We start from the raw sequence: 18956 nt of genomic DNA, 5'->3' as shown, positions 1-18956 counted from the left end.
ACAATAAATTATATTCATAAAAAGATATTGAGGATAATATAAAAAGAAATTATCTCAAATCCAACCTAATAAGTTGCAACTTTAATGAGACTTTATCCTAGTAGAGTCTTACCTTTCTCTTTGTTTTAAAGAAGATTTACCAATAGTAACAGCTCAATCTACTCATATACATTCTCCTGTATTTTTCTTATATTTCTTTTTTTTCTTTCTTTTTTTTTTTTTCAACGTTTATTTATTTTTGGGACAGAGAGAGACAGAGCATGAACGGGGGAGGGGCAGAGAGAGAGGGAGACACAGAATCGGAAACAGGCTCCAGGCTCTGAGCCATCAGCCCAGAGCCTGACGCGGGGCTCGAACTCACGGACCGCGAGATCGTGACCTGGTTGAAGTCGGACGCTTAACCGACTGCGCCACCCAGGCGCCCCGTTTCTCTTATATTTCTGAGACAGCTGGAGTAGGACCATATACATCAAGACCCTTACAAAGTTTCCTTCTCCCCAAATGTTCTCTGGGTGGTCTTTACTCCCCATGGTTCTCCTCTTCCACCTCCTTCTGGTTATAGTCTCATGCTGACTATGCCAAAGCTATATTTGTCATTTCCCCAGGACCATAAGCTATCATTTTTTCACACCCTTACTATATCATCTCCTACTTTTTATAAGCTTCATTACAGTTATGCAGATTTTATATTTACAATTTCAATTCTGAATTCCTACAAGTCACTCCAAATATGGATCTCCCTCACTCCAAGAAGAAAAATATTATAAACAAGGAATTACAAAATAAGCATCTAAATAAACACCAAGAGGAATGCAAATAAAATGATATAAATATTCAATAACTAAACTGATTAAAAGCATTGATTATAGCTGAGTTGTCAAGGACATATTAAAATTATACACCTCAAATATTTTGTTAGTGGCATGGAATTACTTAGTGAGGACAAAGCCATGAATGCAATCTTACAATCCCCTGGAGAAATCACTGGGGAACAGCTACTACAGTGCGTGTGCATGCTGTTTACACACACACACACACACACACACACACATTTACATTATACTTCAATTACACATACATATGTGCGAAATTACTACATGGTGGTGTTTGCTAAAGAATCCGTGACTATGTGTCAGAGCTAACAATGTTACCTAAACACTATTAATAATTGGTATCTGCTTTCTGTATTGGATCCCTCACACCCCAGTTATAGACAAACATTAATATAACTTTCTTTACTGTTCCCTTGTGAAAGAATATAGTGTTATTTTCCTATTCTGTAAAAGAAAATGAGTGCTACATGACCAATACCAAATGATTTTTTTTTGGGGGGGGTGCTTTTCCACTGGTTTATTTTCCTAAAAGCAGGGAAATAAGGCTCGTGTTAATCCTAGAACCATGGGGATTCATATAAGGTCTTTAGTGAAATTAGTTGGGTGGACTTTGGAGATAAAGAGAACTCTGTTTATATACTGTACAAAATGATGTTTATGAATGAGAGTTACTAAATCTTAGCCTTTATTTCATGATCCATAAAAATGGAGTTAATGATATTTTGTTAGTATGTTGTGAAAATTGTAATACTAACAGAAATATTTAGGAAGATGCTTCAGCAGAGGGTTAAATCACTATATATTTTAATACTAAACTGAAGATAATGCCAAAAGAAAGTATGCCATCCACAGATTAACCACCTAGACATCAATATTGAGAAATAGGTCAGAGACACTTCCACATTCCAAAATACGACAGAATTCATAATATTATTTTGAACAAAAGTATCATTAACATAATCATAAAATCAACAAAAATCGACAGACAAGAAAAATATAATGCTTAGTATGAGAAATAAATGAAAGTTAAATGTTGATTTTTATTTAGTTGGCTTAGTTTAGAAAGATGTGGAGTAAATACATAGAAGGATACACAGTGTAGAGTTTAAAAGGTGCAGTAAATATAACCTGAGTTTAAATTTTTTTTAATTTTAAGTTTTTATTAAATTCTAGTTGGTTAACATGCAGTGTAATATCAGTTTCAGGTGTACAATTCAGTGGCTCAACACTTCCATATAACAGCCAGTGCTTACCACAACAAGTACACTCCTTAATCCCCATTACCTATTTCACCCATTCCCCAACTCACCTCTCCTCTGGTAACCACCAGTTGGTTCTCTATAGTTAAGGGTCTGTTTCTTGGTTTGCCCCCTCTTTTTTCTCCCCTTTGTCATTTGTTTTATTTCTTAAATTCCACATGTGAGTGAAATCATATGATATTTGTGCTTGACTGACCTATTTCGCTTAGCATTATGCTTGTTAGCTCCATCCATGTCATTACAAATGGCAAGATTTCATTCTTTTTTATGGATGAGTCATATTCCATTGTATATGTATATGGCTGAGTATATATATTCCATTATTTGGCTACTATAGATAATGCTGCTATAAACATCAGGGCGCATAATATCCCTTTGAATTTGTATTTTGTATTCTTTGGGTAAATACCTAGAGTTATTCCTGTTCCTGCCCATCTTCACCAGCATGTGGCTATAGTTTGTGTTCCAGATTTTGGCCATTCTACGAGGTGTGTAGTAGTATCTAATTATCATTTTAATTTGAATTTCTCTAATGACAAATGATGTGGAGCATCTTTTCCTATGCTTATTTGCCATCTGTATGTCTTTGGTAAGGTGTCTGTTAATGTCTCTGAACCATATTTTCATTGGATTATATGTTTTCTTAATGTTGAGTTTTAAGAATTCTTTTTATACTTATAATTGTTCTTTATCAGGCATGTCCTTTGCAAATATTTTCTCCCAGTCTATAGCTTGCATTCTCATTCTCTTGACATTGTCTTCCACAGAGCAGAAGTTTTTAATGAAGCCCAGCTTAAAAACTATTTCTTTCATGGATTGTTTCCAAGAGGGAAGACATAGCATAATATTACAAAGTTAAAAAGAATTAAGTTTGTTAGTTTAGTGAGGCACACTTACTAAAGTGTAGTAAAAATTTTCCTGTAACTGGAGGAAATTCCTTCCTAATCTCTAAGTGGCATTATTCTATTATAGCATCATTAAATTAACATGTGGATTAAAATATTTTTTCCAACTTCCGTTTGAAATGTTACCTTCATGAAATATAAAACATGGTCAGGTATTGAGCTTCTATTACCTTTGAGGGCTAGAAGAGTGTGTTACATCAGAGATCCAGTATTTCCTTGGATGCCCATTGTCAAAAGTTAATAAAAAGTGTGATTGTCTTTGTGTTTGTATTTTTGAAAAAAAATTTTTTTTTCAACGTTTATTTATTTTTGGGACAGAGAGAGACAGAGCATGAACGGGGGAGGGGCAGAGAGGGAGGGAGACACAGAATCGGAAACAGGCTCCAGGCTCTGAGCCATCAGCCCAGAGCCGGACGCGGGGCTCGAACTCACGAACCGCGAGATCGTGACCTGGCTGAAGTCGGACGCTTAACCGACTGCGCCACCCAGGCGCCCCTGTGTTTGTATTTTTGATAGTATCTACATCGTCTGACATGCCAAGTTTAGTGCACATTTACATTATTAGGGAAATATATAAGCAGTAAAAGGCCTGTAACATGCAGAACAGTTGACCTGATCCAAAAATACTAAATTCTAAAAGTAATTACTATTTTTAATTTGTGTTTTTATATATATTAAAATGTTTATTTTTAGAGAGAGTGCACAAGTGCGGGGTGGGGGAGGGAGAGAGAGAGGGAGAGAGAGAATCTCAAGCAGGCTCCACACTCAGCGTGGAGCCTGACATAAGGCCCAGTCTCATGAACCATGAGATCATGACCTGAGCTGAAATCAAGAGTTGGATGCTTAACCAACTAAGCCACCCAAGTGCCCCTAAAAGTAATTACTAATTTTTAAATAAAGGAAATTAAGAATACTGCATGAAATAATCAATTGTTACTTTTCATTTTCTTTTTTTCTTCTCTTTTATATAGGTATCTAGTGCATAAAAGACTTTTTTTGAAATTTCAAGTATCCTGTGGCAGTGTTCTAGATTAGTAAGTTGTTGAACTAGTTCTTTATTGTAGTATTGTTAGATTGCATATTATTTTTTCTGGAACATGATCCTTCCTAGAAGGTAAACTTTTTAGAAGTATCTTGGAAGACATTGGGAAAGAGAGTTATTGTATCCATTTAACTTTTCAGAAATATTTAAAAAGTGACAATTTTCTTGAAGAGTAAAAAATGATGTATTTAAAAAATGTATGTGTGTAAGTGGAGATGGGAGTTCTGTGGCTATAAAAATGATCTACAGAGGAGGGCATTTATTTATTGCCCAAGATTTCTCTTGAGGAACAGATTTCTCCAAGAGAGAAGCTTCTGCTTTACTAAACACATAATTGGTATAAGCTTATAGTTTGTTATATAAAGAAATCTCTGGGTATAATATCCATAGGCCCAGATGTTAGTCTGTAGCATGTGTTGGAACAAAGACTATTTTTCAGCATAATAAGACTTATGTCCATGAACTTTGGGCATCTGAATGGATCAATGCTGGTGTCGTAAATGGATATGCTAGAGATTATCTGTACCTGGCTATTGCAGGTTAATGAAAGTTAATTGTTAACTTCCATGTGTTTTGCCAAGTTGCTTGTTATATAACAAATAGCTTGAAACTAGTCAAGGTGGAAGGTTTTACACCACAGATATTGGTAAATGCTACGCAAAAGTGTTTTTTTTTTTTCTTTTTTCACCACAGAAAGCCAATTGGTAAACATTTATAGCACATCATCAGATACTGAAGTGCAAAAAAAGTGCATATGTAGACAGCAAAGTAGAGTTCCAGGATTTAACAAATGGAGTACCTAAAAGCTAGAAGTATTTTTATTAGTTTTCCATTATTGAATGATTTAGAGTCTTAAAACAACTTTCTATTTAACTTTGACTCTGCTCCCAATTCTGCTTTAGACTAGAGAGCTTTTCTAGGCTGGCTTTGTTCATGTTCATGTCAATCAGACTCATCAGAGGATGAGCTTATCCTAGAGGTCATCACATGCATGTTTTGCAGTTGTCTCTCTCATATCTTTGTGGGTCAATCTCCCGAGTTGTGTGTCCCTCACCATTCAGCATGCTAGAAGGTTAAATCACAGAACAAAGAGTTCACAGCAATATGGATGGACCTTATGGGTATCATGCTAAGTGAAACAAATTAGACAGTGAAAGACAAATACTGTATGATCTTACTTGTATGTAGAAAATAACAACAACAAACAACAAGTTTATAGATACAGAGAAAAGTTGGTGGCTACTGAAGGCACAGAGTGGGTAAAATAAGTAAGGGGGGTCAAAAGGTACAAACTTCTACTTATAAAATAAATAATGGGGAAGTAATATGTAGCAAACTAACTACAGTTAACAATACTGTGTTGTATACTTGAAACTTGTTAAGAGAGTGAATCTTAAGGCTTAAGATTAAAGGCTTTCCCAGACAAACAAAAACTGAAGGAGTTCATGACCACTAAACCAGCCCTGCAAGAGATCCTAAGGGGGACTCAGTGAGTGGAACACTGTACAGGCTACAAAGGACCAGAGACATCACCACAAGCATGAAACCTTCAGATAACACAACGACACTAAATCCATATCTTTCAATAATAACGTTGAATGTAAATGGGCTAAATGCTCCAATCAAAAGAGATAGGGTATCAGAATGGATTAAAAAAATCCATCTATATGCTGTCTACAAGAGACCCATTGTAGACCTGAGGACACCTTCTAACTGTAAAATTAATTAAAAATTATTTTTATCCCATTTGCAACAGCACCAAAAATAATAAAATACTTAGGAATAAATTTAACCAAGAAAGTAAAAAATTTGTACTCGGAAAACTTTATTATTTTTAAATTTAATTACAGTATAGTTAACATACAGTGTTCATCATGAGAAGTGTACTTTTAATTCCCCATCACCTATTTCATCTATCACTCCAGTCCCCACCAACTCTCCTCCGGTAACGATCAGTTTGTTCTTTATAGTTAAGAGTCTCTTTTCTTCTTGGTTTTGTTTTTTAAATTCCACATATAAGTGAAGTCATACAGTATTTGTCCTGCTCTAACTTATTTTGCTTAGCATCATACCCTCTAGATCTGTCCAAATTGTTGCAAATGGCAAGATTTCATTATTTTTCATGGCTGGAGAGTGTTCCATTGTGTATATGTATAGCACATCTTCTTTACCCATTCATCTATCAGTGGATACTTGGGTTGCTTCCATAATTTGGCTCTTATAAATAATGCTGCAATGAACATAGGGATGCATGTATTTTTTTGAATTAGTGTTTTCATATTCTTTGGGTAAATACCTAGTAGTGGAATTACTGGATCATATGGCAGTTCTACTTTTAATTTTTTGAGAAACCTCTATACTGTTTTCCACAGTGGCTGTGACAGTTTGCATCTCATTAACAGTGCATAAGCTTTCCTTTTTGTCTTTATCCTTGCCAACACTTATTTCTTGCGGTTTTGATTTTAGCCATTCTGACAGGTGTGAAGTGATACCTTGCCTCACCTGGTTTTGATTTGCATTTGCCTGATGATGAGTGACGTTGCTTATCTTTTTAATGTGTCTGTTGATCATCTGTATGTCCTCTTTGGAGAAATGTCTGTTCATGTCTTCTGCCTAATTTTAATTGGATTATTTGTTTTGGGGGAGGGTTTGAGTTAATATGAATTCTTTATAGATTTTGGATACTAACCCTTTATTGGATATATCATTTGCCAATATCTTCTCTCATTCTGTAGGTTGCCTTTTAGGTTTGTTGATGGTTTCCTTCACTTCACAGAAGCTTTTTATTTTGATGTAGTTGTAATAGTTTTTTTTTTTCTTCTTTTGTTTCTCTTCCCTGAGGAGACATATCTACAAAACTGTTGCTATGATTGATGTCAGAGAAATTGCTACCTGTGCTCTCTTCTAGGATTTTTGTGGTTTCAGGTTTCACATTTAGACCCTTAATTATACATGGAGAACTTTAAAACATTGATGAAAAAATTGAAGAAGACACAAATAAAGGGAAAGGTATCCTATGTTCAGGATTATAAAAGTGAGTATGGTTAAAATATACATACTACCCAAAGCAATCTACAGATACAAGCAAATTCTTATTAAGATTCCAATTCCATTTTTTATAGACATAGAAATAGCAATCCTAAAATTTGTATAGAACCATAAAATACCCTGAATAGCCAGAGTAATCCCAAGAAAAAAGGATCAAAGTTGGAGGGATCACACTTCTTGATGTTAAACTGTATTTATAAGGTACAGTAATTAATATGATACTGATATAAAAACAGACACATAGACTAATAGATCAGAATTGAGAACTCAGAAATAAACCCATGCATCTATGGTTAACTAATATTTGACAGGGGAACCACAAATACTCAATAGAGATAAGGTAATCTCTTAAGGAAAGGAAGCTGGGAAAACTGGATATTCATATGCAAATGACTGAAATTGGATTCCTATCTTACATCACTCACAAAAATGGTAAAGACAAATATAAGACCTAAAACCATAAAACTCCTAGAAGAAAACAGAATCAAAGCTGCTTGATATTGGTCTTGGCAATTGTTTTATGGATAAGACAACCAAAGCACAAACAAACGAAAAAATAAGTAGTACTGCATCAAACTCAAAAGCTTCTTCACAGCAAAAGAAATGAAATGAGGAAGCAACCTATGGAACAGGAGAAAATATTTGCAAACTACATATCTGATAAAGGGTTAATATTCAAAATATGTAAGGGACTCATACAACTCAATCGCAGAAAACCTCAAATAATCCACTTAAAAGTGGGAAGAGGAACTGAAGAGATACTTTTTCAAGAAAACAAAAATCACCAACAGATACATGAAAAGGTGTTCAATATCACTAATCATCAATAAATGCAAATCAAAACCACCATGAGGTATCATCTCACACTTGTTAAAATGGTTATTATCAAAAAGACAAGTGATGGGTGTTGGTGAGGATGTGGAGGAAAGGAAACCCTTGTGCACTGTTGGTGAGAATGTAAATTGGTGCAGCCATTGTGGAAAACAGTATGGAGGTTTCTCAAAAACCTGGAGGTATCATATCCAACAATTTCACTTCTGGGTTTATATATAAAGGAAATGAAATTACTGTCTTAAAAAGTTATCTACACTCCCATGTTTACTGCAATGTTCTCATAATAGACAAGATATGGAAACCATCTAAGTGTCAGTACTGACAGTACAGTATGGTACTGACATGTAAAATAGGCTACATTGGCCAAATGGTGCCTAGATTAATACTGGGTTTCTGCTCTCTTGATATGTACTGTGCTTAGAAAGATGGAAACCAACTGGGAAACCAAAAGGTACAGACAAAATGGGGACATGCAGTTGCTGTACCTGTTTAGTTTTACTATAGCATTCAGCCCTCATCCTTCCTAGAGCTGTAGCAAAGGCCAGTCCCCAATTCTACCCACATTAGAGCTATCTACATGCCATACAGCAGATTTCTCAGAGGCTGGGGGGAGGAGATCAAGCTCAGTACAATTTGAAGGTACTCTACAGAACACTTGGCTTGACCAAGATTTATTATAGATTCACTCCTGTATATGAATAGCAATGATTGTCATTTCCCGGATATGCCTGCTCCATTAGGTATTAGAAGCATATTTAAAATTGAATTGATCATGATTTTTATTTGCTTCATCTATAAAATTTAACATCACACTGATAAATAAAACAAGATTTTTAACCAGTGTAGTTAGATATTTCCTTGTCACTGACTTGTTTCCTTCAATATAGATATTTGGGTATATTCTTTACCATGGTTAAATATGCTATTTTTCTAATCTGCTTTTCCCAGAGACCTAAAGAATAGTCATTTAGAAGTGAACTCCACAGAAATTTGCGGTTATTAAATCTCCTGTGTTCTCCTATGCTTGAGGATAATATGAAGTGCAAGGCACCTGCCCTATTTCAGTATCAGTTTACAGTTACCAGGTGTCCTGAATAAGAATGTAATTGCAAACAAAAGACAAATTGGATTATACCACTCCTCCTGATTTGAAATAAAATACCCAAGAGAGTTATTTGTTGTTCAAGTATGTTTAGTAACATGAGAAGTATAAAGGATATAGATAAATAAAATATTTAATTTCTCAGAATCTAGGATTTCTGAAACTATTATCCTGTGAAAACAAGAAGTCAAGAACATTGTGTTTTACAAAGCTTTTCCATGCATTATATAACTTGTTATGGTTCCCTTTGAAAAGGGAGATTTAGTATACTCCAGAGGCCATTTATTCTTCATACACACACACACACACACACACACACACACACACAAACACACACACACACACACTACTCTACAAGCACTAAGCCCCATGGTAGTATAATTAGGGTTTTGTCATTGCAGAGTTCTTGTGCAGTTTGCTATAAACAATATTTAACATAAGTATAATTCTTTATAATTGACATAGCATATCCATATATATGGTGTCTAATGGTCATCCTAAAGAGTACAGTGAAATAATTACCCTCTTTTAAAGAGGTGGAAATGTTGTGACTCAGAGTTTAAGTCATTTGCCTGAAGTTACATAGCAAATGGAACTTGAACCCTGAGCCTCATGACTTTCCAGGAACCATCACCATGTTACTTTTTGTAATCCCCCTTTTTAAGGAATATAGACTGCTATCTCACCAATACCTGCAATAGTTGGTATGTGATACATATATGGTCAGGGGTAATTATTATAGAACACGTTTAAAGTGTCTTGGGAAATAATCATATGAATAACATCTAAATCTAAATCAAAATATGTCTTTGAGGCATAAGAAATTTGGAATCCAGGAAAAGGAAAATATAATAGGTGACATTATAATGAATATAAGAACACAACATTTTACTTTCAAAATTCTAATTACTGTATGTATCTTCAAAAGTCTATGAAAATCTAATTATCTTGCATATGTTTTATTTATATGTGTGATGTGTTTGATATTTTCTCTCTAGACCAATTCTATGAAGCAATTTAAAAGTTTAAGTGCTGGAAAATTGGATGAAGAATATTCCAAAATCCAATAAAGAAAAAATATATACAAAATCGGTTTGTGAAAGGTAAGATCAAGGCCAAGTTACAGTAAGGATATTCCTGGTTCTATGACTTACCACAGATCTTTCCATCTACTTGTTCTTATCGATGTCTAAAATACTTTTCCTGAGGGGTACATGGGTGGCTTAGTGGGTTAAGCGCCTGACTCTTGATCTTGGCTCAGGTCATGCTTTCATGGTTCCTGAGTTCAGGCCCCATATAGGTATCTGTGCTGACAGCATGGAGCCTGCTTGTGATTCTGTCTCTTTCTCTCTGCCGGCCCCCACCCCCTACTCTCTCTCTCTCTCTGTCTTTCTCTCTGTCTCTCCCCCACTGGCACACATGCTCTCTTTCTCAAAATAAATAAATAAACTTAAAAAAACTAAAAAACAATTTTAATAAAATGCTTTTCCCCCAAGGATCCCAATGGCTCTCACCCTCACTGCCCTCAAGTCTTCATTCAAATGTCACCTTTTGAGACCTTCCCTGACCACTGTATTTAAAAGTGTAACCCTCCTCCCAAAACCATTTATTCTTATTTTACTATACAGCATATATCACAGTCTAACATCTTATATTGTATTCATTTATTGTCTGTATGTTCTTACTGGGATGTAAGCTCCATGGGGGTAGAGATTTTGATCTGTTTTGCCAACTGTACCTAGAAAAGTGGCAGGTACTGGGTTGGTGTTCAAGAAATGCTGTTTTTTACACAATGAAAGCATGATAGAAGGAAGAAAGGAGGGGAGGGAGGGAAAGAAGAGAGGAAGGAGAAAGAAAGGAAAATAAAGAGTGAGAGAGAGGGATCCTGAAAGGTATGTAAAAGGACAATATTTTGCATATTATCTTCGTGAAAAAGTAGCATTGATATCATCAACAGTTAATTTCTGCTGTTAATTAATACTCCTGGTGCTACTGATAAATCTAGAGAAAAAAAAAAAACATTCAGGAGAGAAGAAAATAGAAAAATGAAGGAGGGTTCATAAGGATCAGAAAGAGATCAGAAATATAAACAACCAACCAGAGCTGGCCTTGTTTACATTATTTTATTCGATCCTCCTAAGGGATCTGTGAGGCCATGAAACTTGAGGATTGCCAAAAGATACAGGGAAATTAAGTTGGAGCCATGCTAGTCTAAGCACCCAAAGGAGCCTAAGGATGGAGAGATAGAGAAGGGCAGGGTATAAAGTCAGGTTTCCAATCCCCAATGCTAGGCCTTTTATCAGGGTTGAACCTTTTTTTTAATGTTTATTTATTATTTTTGACAGACAGAGTGTGGCCCGGGTAGAGGCAGAGAAAGAGGGAGGCACAGAATCCGAACCAGGCTCCAGGCTCCGAGCTGTCAACACAGAGCCTGATGCGGGGCTCGAACTCACGAACCATGAGATCATGACCTGAGATGAAGTTGGATGCTCAACTGACTGAGACACCCAGGTGCCCCCCAATCCTAGGCCTTTTAAAGTTTTCTGCAGACCTACAAAAGAATGAGCAGTGAAGAAGAGAAAGTAAATCATGTATACTTCAAAATATTGGGCAGGTATTTTTTAGCGGGGTTGCAGTTCATCCTAGTAAAGACACTTTCATTTATATAGGAAGATTGATTTACTCACTGGAAAGCCACTACCTAAATAGGCATGAGATTATTTGCATTGAAACACTACATACATATTAATAACACCATTACATTTTTTACAAACTTATCCAAAAATAATGATCTTGTAGAGAGAATTATATTTATAATAACTATCTGTACTTCAGCCTGGCATGTGCAGCGGAATAGAAACCTTTGCTGTATTGCTGTCAAGATAAATAAGGTATCTGGAGTCATTAATAAGACCGTATTTTAGCGACTTACCTAGAACTTTGCTGTAGTATGAATTCCATTCTCCCCAATAGGATTCAAATATGTAGTCTTGCAGAAGATAGGATATAGTATTTTTTACCCTCTCACCAAAGGTCATGTGGTCAGTGAGCTCTGACAAAGCTGCAGGAACATAGGAGGCAGGTGCGGGGATTTTCCCACAGTGTCTCTCCACTGTTGAGGCTGGAGAGAACCTCAGTGTGTACACAAATGGAATTCCTAATTTCAGAGCAACCAGGTCCCCACAGACAGTTACTGGGTCTGCTAACAACACATCAAAACCACCTTCCTGAAGTCTTGCCAGTAACTTGGTGTTGTTTAATACTCCATCACAGATTTGTATATTCATTCGAAAAGCAGCATCTAGAAATTTTCCTAGTTCTTTGTAGAAAGTCCAGAGAGTGAGAGGAGTTGGTCTGTGGTCTATCCACAGCATTATCATGTGTTCAATTAAGGAGTCTATATTGCTGCTCTTATAGGAGATAGGTATCACTTCAAAATTCACAGGAGAATCAGGATTGGAGTTGATGAATAGAGTTGCTGATGAAGCCAGTACAGTCACATTGTGATTTCTTTGGATCAGCTCTTCTAGAATGAGCTCAATATTTAACCAATGGCTACCATCCGTTGGCCAAATTAGCACATTTCCATTAAGAACAATTTTAGTCAAAGTCAAAATAAAAACCAGCAGCTGGACAAACTTCTTAGACACGGTGATATCCATTACAAAAACCATCCTACTGTAGATCTTTTAATATAAAAAGACATTTTCAAAGTATACTTAGGCATATTTTTCAAATAAAATAATATTTAATGTGATGGCTACACTCATTCATAGGTCAATTGATCTATAGATTAAAAGGAAAAAGATATAATTCAAACCTTTATATGCATTAATATGATTATTCTGACAACAGAAATGATATTTTAAATGATATTTCAAATCCTATTTTAAAGGAAAAGAAGTCAAGTTATAAGCCTGGTATCTGTGTACTCTGTGATAATAACTATAAAATGTGTCTTCAATTTAATAAACCTTTTCCCAAATTAGGTTAAAAAATATTAGTTCTTATTGCTAAAGCCATTTACTCAGAACTTATGGTATCTTCAAATTAGATGTCCTTTATTACAAGGCATATTTTAGTCTTTACTTTTTACTTATTTATTTTTGAGAAAGAGCGAGAGAGCAAGCAGGGGGAGGGGCAGAGGCAGAGGGAGAGAGAGAATCCCAAGCAGGCTCCACACCGTCAATTCAGAGCCTGATTTGGGGCTTGAACTCACAAACCGTGAGATTATAAACTGAGCCAAAATCAAGAGCCAGACCCTTTACTGACTGAGCCACTCAGGAGCAGCTAATATTTATTTATTTATTTATTTATTTATTTATTTATTTATTTATTTATTCGTTAGAGAGAGAAAAAGTATGAGTAGGGGAGGGGCAGAAAGAGAGGGAGAAAGGATCCGAAGCAGACCCCATGCTAACAGCAGAGAGTCTGATGTGACGCTTAAATTCATGAACCAAACCCTGAGATCATGACCTGAGCCGAAGTCCAATGCTTCACTGACTGAGCCACGCAGGCCACCCATATCACAAGGCATTTTTACATACATTGTCTAATTCAGTCCTTCATGGAATCCTGTGAGGCACAAATGATTTGCTCCATTTCATACATAGTGAAATTAATACTGAGTTGCATACCCAAAAGCATATGACAAAATAGGGCAATTTGGGCTATTATCATACCATCATTTGAGAAATTGCTGGAGATCTACAGTATTATGCCTCATCTTTGAAAGTGTTAGAAGTTTTGGGAATGCACAATGACCAGCCTTATGATCACTTCCCCATGGCTCATATTTAGGAAAAAAATTAAAAACAACCTTCATTTAGAAGAGGTTTCTTGGACATTTCAGGATGTTTTAGATTAATTGGGTTATAGAGTAAATTACTACACATTTGATAGAGGAGAGTTTTCTTCTCTGATAAAGCATATTTACAATCATCTCCTTGGTGCAGGGAATTTTTCACTTTCTTCCATATGACATCTTCACATCAAATCAGGAGGATAGGGCCTGGCACCAGAAGGAACAACATGCTTTTTCACTTGGAGCTGTGTAGTAGCTTAAAATATGTGGACACTAGCATTCAATAGCCCCAGATTTAAAAACTTCTTTTACAAGCACTGTGACCCTGGAAAACTACCTAGACCCTTTCAGCCTTGGTTTTCTCATGCATAAATGAGAGATAATGATATTCATTTGTTATATTACTTTGTGGATTAGCAATAATACCTGCAAAGTTGTCTTGTAAACTGCTTGGTTCAAAGCAGTATTTGGTAATATTCATAGTTTAATAAATTTGCCTAAAGATTGATCAGGAAACCAATGGGTTAGCTACAGAATGGCCAGCTAGACATAGATAAAATGATATCTATCAGTTGAGATTCTTACTAAATGCCAAACTGAAGGAGGGCAGCTATATCATGGTTCTATTTGAAAAATTAAAATTATTAGAGGTTTCTATTAAAAAGAGAAAATAAGAACAATAAAGTGATTAAAAGGATAGAAAGCAGGAATTGAGAGTGGAAATAAAGTGGTTTGCTTTTTTTTCATGCTCTGTTCCTCTGAATTGACTAATTACAGGCCTTTGAGTAACAAAAAGACCAGAAAGACAGAGAAAGGGAAAGAGAGGAGAGGGAAGTGATGCTTTTAGAATTATTGTGCTTGTATCCTTTTAAGAGTCAGCCTCAATTTCAATATTATGTCTTTAAATTTTTTTGATGTTTGTTTATTTATTTATTTATTTATTATGAGAGAGAGAGAGAGAGAGAGAGAGTATGAGCAGGGGAGGGGCAGAGAGAGAGTGGGAGAGAGAGAATCCCAAGAAGGCTTCTACCTGTGAGTGCAAAGCCTGACTTGAGGCTTGAACCTATGAACCATGAGATCATGACCCGAGCCTAAATCATTTGGACGTTTAACCGGCTGAGCCACCCTGACACCCCTGTACTTTTAAAATTTATTAGATTTTGAAACACAACAGCAAAGGAGAGTATGACTAATCCTGGAGACCATTAAAATTGACCTAGTAGAAAGAATTTGAAGTGTCCTCATAAATCTGTGCTATCACAACCTTCCAATAAATAGGAGACAAAAACACAGCAATGTACAAGGCATAATCAAAAGTTTATCTATAAAATACTTAGATTTGTCTAATTATGGATGGCTGGATAAATAGAATATAATAAGTAATTAAGGATTATTCATTAACAATAGTTATATTAGCACTTAAAGCTTGTCAAAATATATGCCTGAATCAAATACATGTAGGCAGCCCTAAATCACCCTGAATAAAAAACAAGGAGAGTCCAAGGAGTCAATTTGTCAGTGTTAAACAGTGGCCTTTCCAGGACAATAACATAATTATCTAATTATTGAAGAACAATAGCATATAATAGAATTTATTAATAGCTAATATATATGCTTTTTGATATAAAATTATACTTTGATGTTACAGTGTTTAATTTCACAGGTGTTGATAGAGATGTCTGTTATACTTATCCTCTGGTTTCCTGTATGCCTGAAATATATCATAGTTGCAAATTCAAAAATTTAAAAAGATAAAAAATAAATTATGTTTGGGGACAGATGTAGGTATAACCTTAGATTTAAATTTCCATCAATGGGAAAAATAACAACTCTTGCCAAATATGCCTGGTTTCATGACAAAAATGAAGTTCAGTGATTTAAAATTATCACGTTTGTTTGCTAATAGGTAATCTGAATAAAGTTTGGGTAAGAGCATAGTGGATTGTCATTCTGCAGAGAGCATGGGTCCAGTTTGTCCAACTCCATCATTTTATATGTAAGAAAACAGATCAAGAAAGGTTTAAGTAATCTCAAAGTCACATTGCTAGTAAGTGGCAGAATAGATGAACACATGAGTATTCTACTTCCCAGCCCAGTATTCTTTCTTTTTTTATTCTACTTTTAATTAATTAATTAATTAATTAATTTGATGTTTATTTATGTTTTAAAGAGATACAGAGCCCGAGTGGGGGGTCCAGAAAGAGAGGGAGACACAGAATCAAAAGCAGGCCCCAGGGTCTGAGCTGTCAGCACAGAGACCAATGTAGGGCTCGAACTCATGAACCATGAGATCATGACCTAAGCCGAAGTCAGATGCTTAACAGACTGAGTCACCCAGGAGACCCTTTATTCTACTTCTTAAAATGTGAGATATATTTTATAACAGCAAAAATTAGAAAAAACATATTTTGTAGTGGTGAATATTTGATAATATGACATCTTAAACATAATTAAAGAGTCCAGAAAATGATATTTTTAAATATGTTTCTGAAACATGAGCATATGAGTAGGTATGAGTGAAAACTAAGTCAGCCAGAGAAAGTTTGCACCAATTACCATATAATCCTTGTGCTTTGAATCAAGTTCTCATTTTCATTCTGCTTATTTTGAAAGGAAGTATTCCAAATGGTGATAAAATAAACAGAAATTTCTCTCAATCTTATTTGATAAAATTTGTGTTTTTAAAGAGAGAAGTGCAGGCCCAAAATGAAGCCATGTTAAGGTTCCACATCAGTAAACAAAGATTTAATATCTAATCTAATTGCAGTTTCAATCCCCAGTTTGAAACCTTTAACCAGCCAAGCTGGAATATCCGGGTAAACCTCAGGAAGTAATCTGCTGAACTTTCTGTTCCCCTTAGGAAGGCAACTTTGCCTAAAACACTGCATTCTTTGGTAATAATTCTCCCCAACCAGTCCTGTTTCAACCTTTCCTTTTCTATAGCTCTACAGAGCTCCCCTCTACTTACTAGATGGGATGCTGTCCAATCCCTGAACCATTTAATAAATCCAATTAGATATTCAAATTTACTCAGTTGAATTTGTGTTGTTTAACAGTGTATATAACACTTGTTGGAGAATATCATCCGTATAAAATTAAATTAAGATTCAAATTCTTTAAAATATGTATAATACTATCAGTTTGAATTGAGAATCCTTAAAATAACATTTTTGTATTCAAGTTCTTTCTTACAATTTTTTCCCCCCAATTACATGCCCTGGCTTGAAAGTTTCCTCTTCCTGTGTGTGCTCACTGAGTATTATAATGAATGGGTAGAATTTAATTGTACTAATTCATTTCTCATGGATTTGGAGATGGTCCCAAAGGCTATAAAAGCCTGGAGACCACCCTCCATACTGATATGGAGAACAAAGGCAGAAGAAATTTAGAACAAATTAAATTTCCTTACAACTTACAGCTGAAGTACTTAGGACTAACAGAGTGACCTTCCTCCAGAAACTCAACTGCCCTGATGTTAATACTTTGCAAAAGCAAAAGACAAACAACATAACATTATCCTGACCTCCAGGACACTGTAAGTCTCCTTTTACATATAAAAATTACTTTGGAAGATTGCTTTATCTTGAGGCCCTCAAGATATATGTTAGTAATCAACTTCCAAGCATATGGTTCCCTGATATACATCTAAAGGGTCTCATGACTAAGGTTTTACTAGATGGTAATAAATGACCTTTGCCTAACAACAGCTAGTCCCATCAAGGTCCTGGAAACCTTGCTTCTTAAATTCCTTAGAGACTTTTGCTATCCCTAACCCCCTCCCAGCTTGAAAGTATATAATCAGCCACTCCTCACAACCCCAGTGCAGCTCTTTCTGCCCACGGGTCCTGTCCCTGTGCCTTAATAAAACCACCAAAGATGCTCCAAAAATTCATTTCTCAGCATTTGCTCTTAACCCCAACATTTTCCCATCAATACTATTTTAAAAAACTGAGTAATCAACTCCTTAGTGATGTTAGAGTTTTAGCTTCACATTAGAGTTTCCTTTTTTTTTTTTTTTTTTTTTTTTGAGTACCTTGTTTGGTATTTAGTTAATCCTTTTGAAAGTGTTCAATTAGATTACTTCCCCCCCCCCTTTGTTTTGTTGTATATAAACTGAGTATCTTTCTAGAACTTTCCTTTTAGCTCAGTGTCTAGCATCAAATGCTTCGCGACTTTCTTGATTGTAACCTCAGGCAAGTTATTCAGCCTCCTCATTACAAAGTGGTGGAGAATGATGGTGCCTATTTCCTATCGTTATGAGGACTAAATGAAAAAAAAAAAAAGCATGTGAATTATTCAGAAGGGCATCCATGCTCAATAAGTGTTAGCTATTTATGATAATGTAAGGAGAAAATCTTACTTTAAGAATTACCAATTCAGTGGCGCCTGGGTTGCTCAGTCAGCTAAGCAACCGACTTTAGCTCAGGTCATGATCTCACGGTCCCTGGGTTTGAGCCCCGTGTCGGGCTCTGTGCTGACAGCTCAGAGCCTGGAACCTGCTTCAGATTCAGTGTCTCCCTCTCTCTCTGCCCCTCCCCCGCTTGTGCTCTGTCTTTCAAATAAATAAACATTAAAAAATATTTACATAAAAAAATAAAAAAGAATCACCAATTTAACTAGATCTCATCACCTAGACCCACCTCCTCTCTTCCACTTCTCAGGTAATGCTCCCCTGGGGCACCTGAGCTTTGGTGCAGGTTTTCCCGTGTCAGTCATGCTCAGTCTGAGGCCCATCACAAATGATATGAATAACAATGTATTCAGTACCAAAGTTCACAAAGGGTTTACTTTAAACAGTCCACACATATAGAATTCAAGATTATACCCATAAAAATGATCATCTTCATTCCCTTTCATTGAGTGGGGGTAAAAGAGTGACCATACTCTTGAAACTGCTCATGTCCCATACCAAATTCTATCTTGGATGTCATCTCATGGCTGTCAGCCCACTCAGGGGTCATTATGGAAAAGGGGATACTACCAGAGGTCATTTGATTGGTTCTAACCAATCAAAATTAATTTACATAAAAAAACTGAAGGAGAAAGGAAGGAAGAGAGGAGAGAAGGAAGCAAGAAAAAGGTTGGGAAGAGAGAGAAAAAGAAAAAAAAAATGTTCTGAACCAACATGT

General features: G+C 35.7%; 1 protein-coding gene across 4 annotated transcripts in view; it reads right to left on the bottom strand.

The window, feature by feature from the left end:
- Window positions 1–18956, bottom strand: part of LOC112859076 (UDP-glucuronosyltransferase 2A1) — a 53248-nt gene that overhangs the window by 27877 nt on the left and 6415 nt on the right. For 2 of the 4 annotated variants that reach the window (XM_086704901.1, XM_025922429.2), the window contains exon 2: window positions 11956–12587. The exons of the other annotated variants lie outside the window; for them this stretch is intronic. In XM_086704901.1, coding sequence (XP_086561027.1) covers window positions 11956–12587 — 632 coding nt within the window. The remainder of the gene's footprint in view (window positions 1–11955; window positions 12588–18956) is intronic. 4 annotated transcript variants of the gene reach the window in all.

The sequence above is a fragment of the Puma concolor genome, chromosome B1 (genome assembly GCF_028749965.1).
Source record: "Puma concolor isolate L17-30 chromosome B1, mPumCon1.1.hap2, whole genome shotgun sequence".
Classification (NCBI taxonomy): domain Eukaryota; kingdom Metazoa; phylum Chordata; class Mammalia; order Carnivora; family Felidae; genus Puma; species Puma concolor.
Note: the sequence above shows the minus strand (reverse complement) of the source record. Positions and strands in the feature narration are given on the sequence as shown.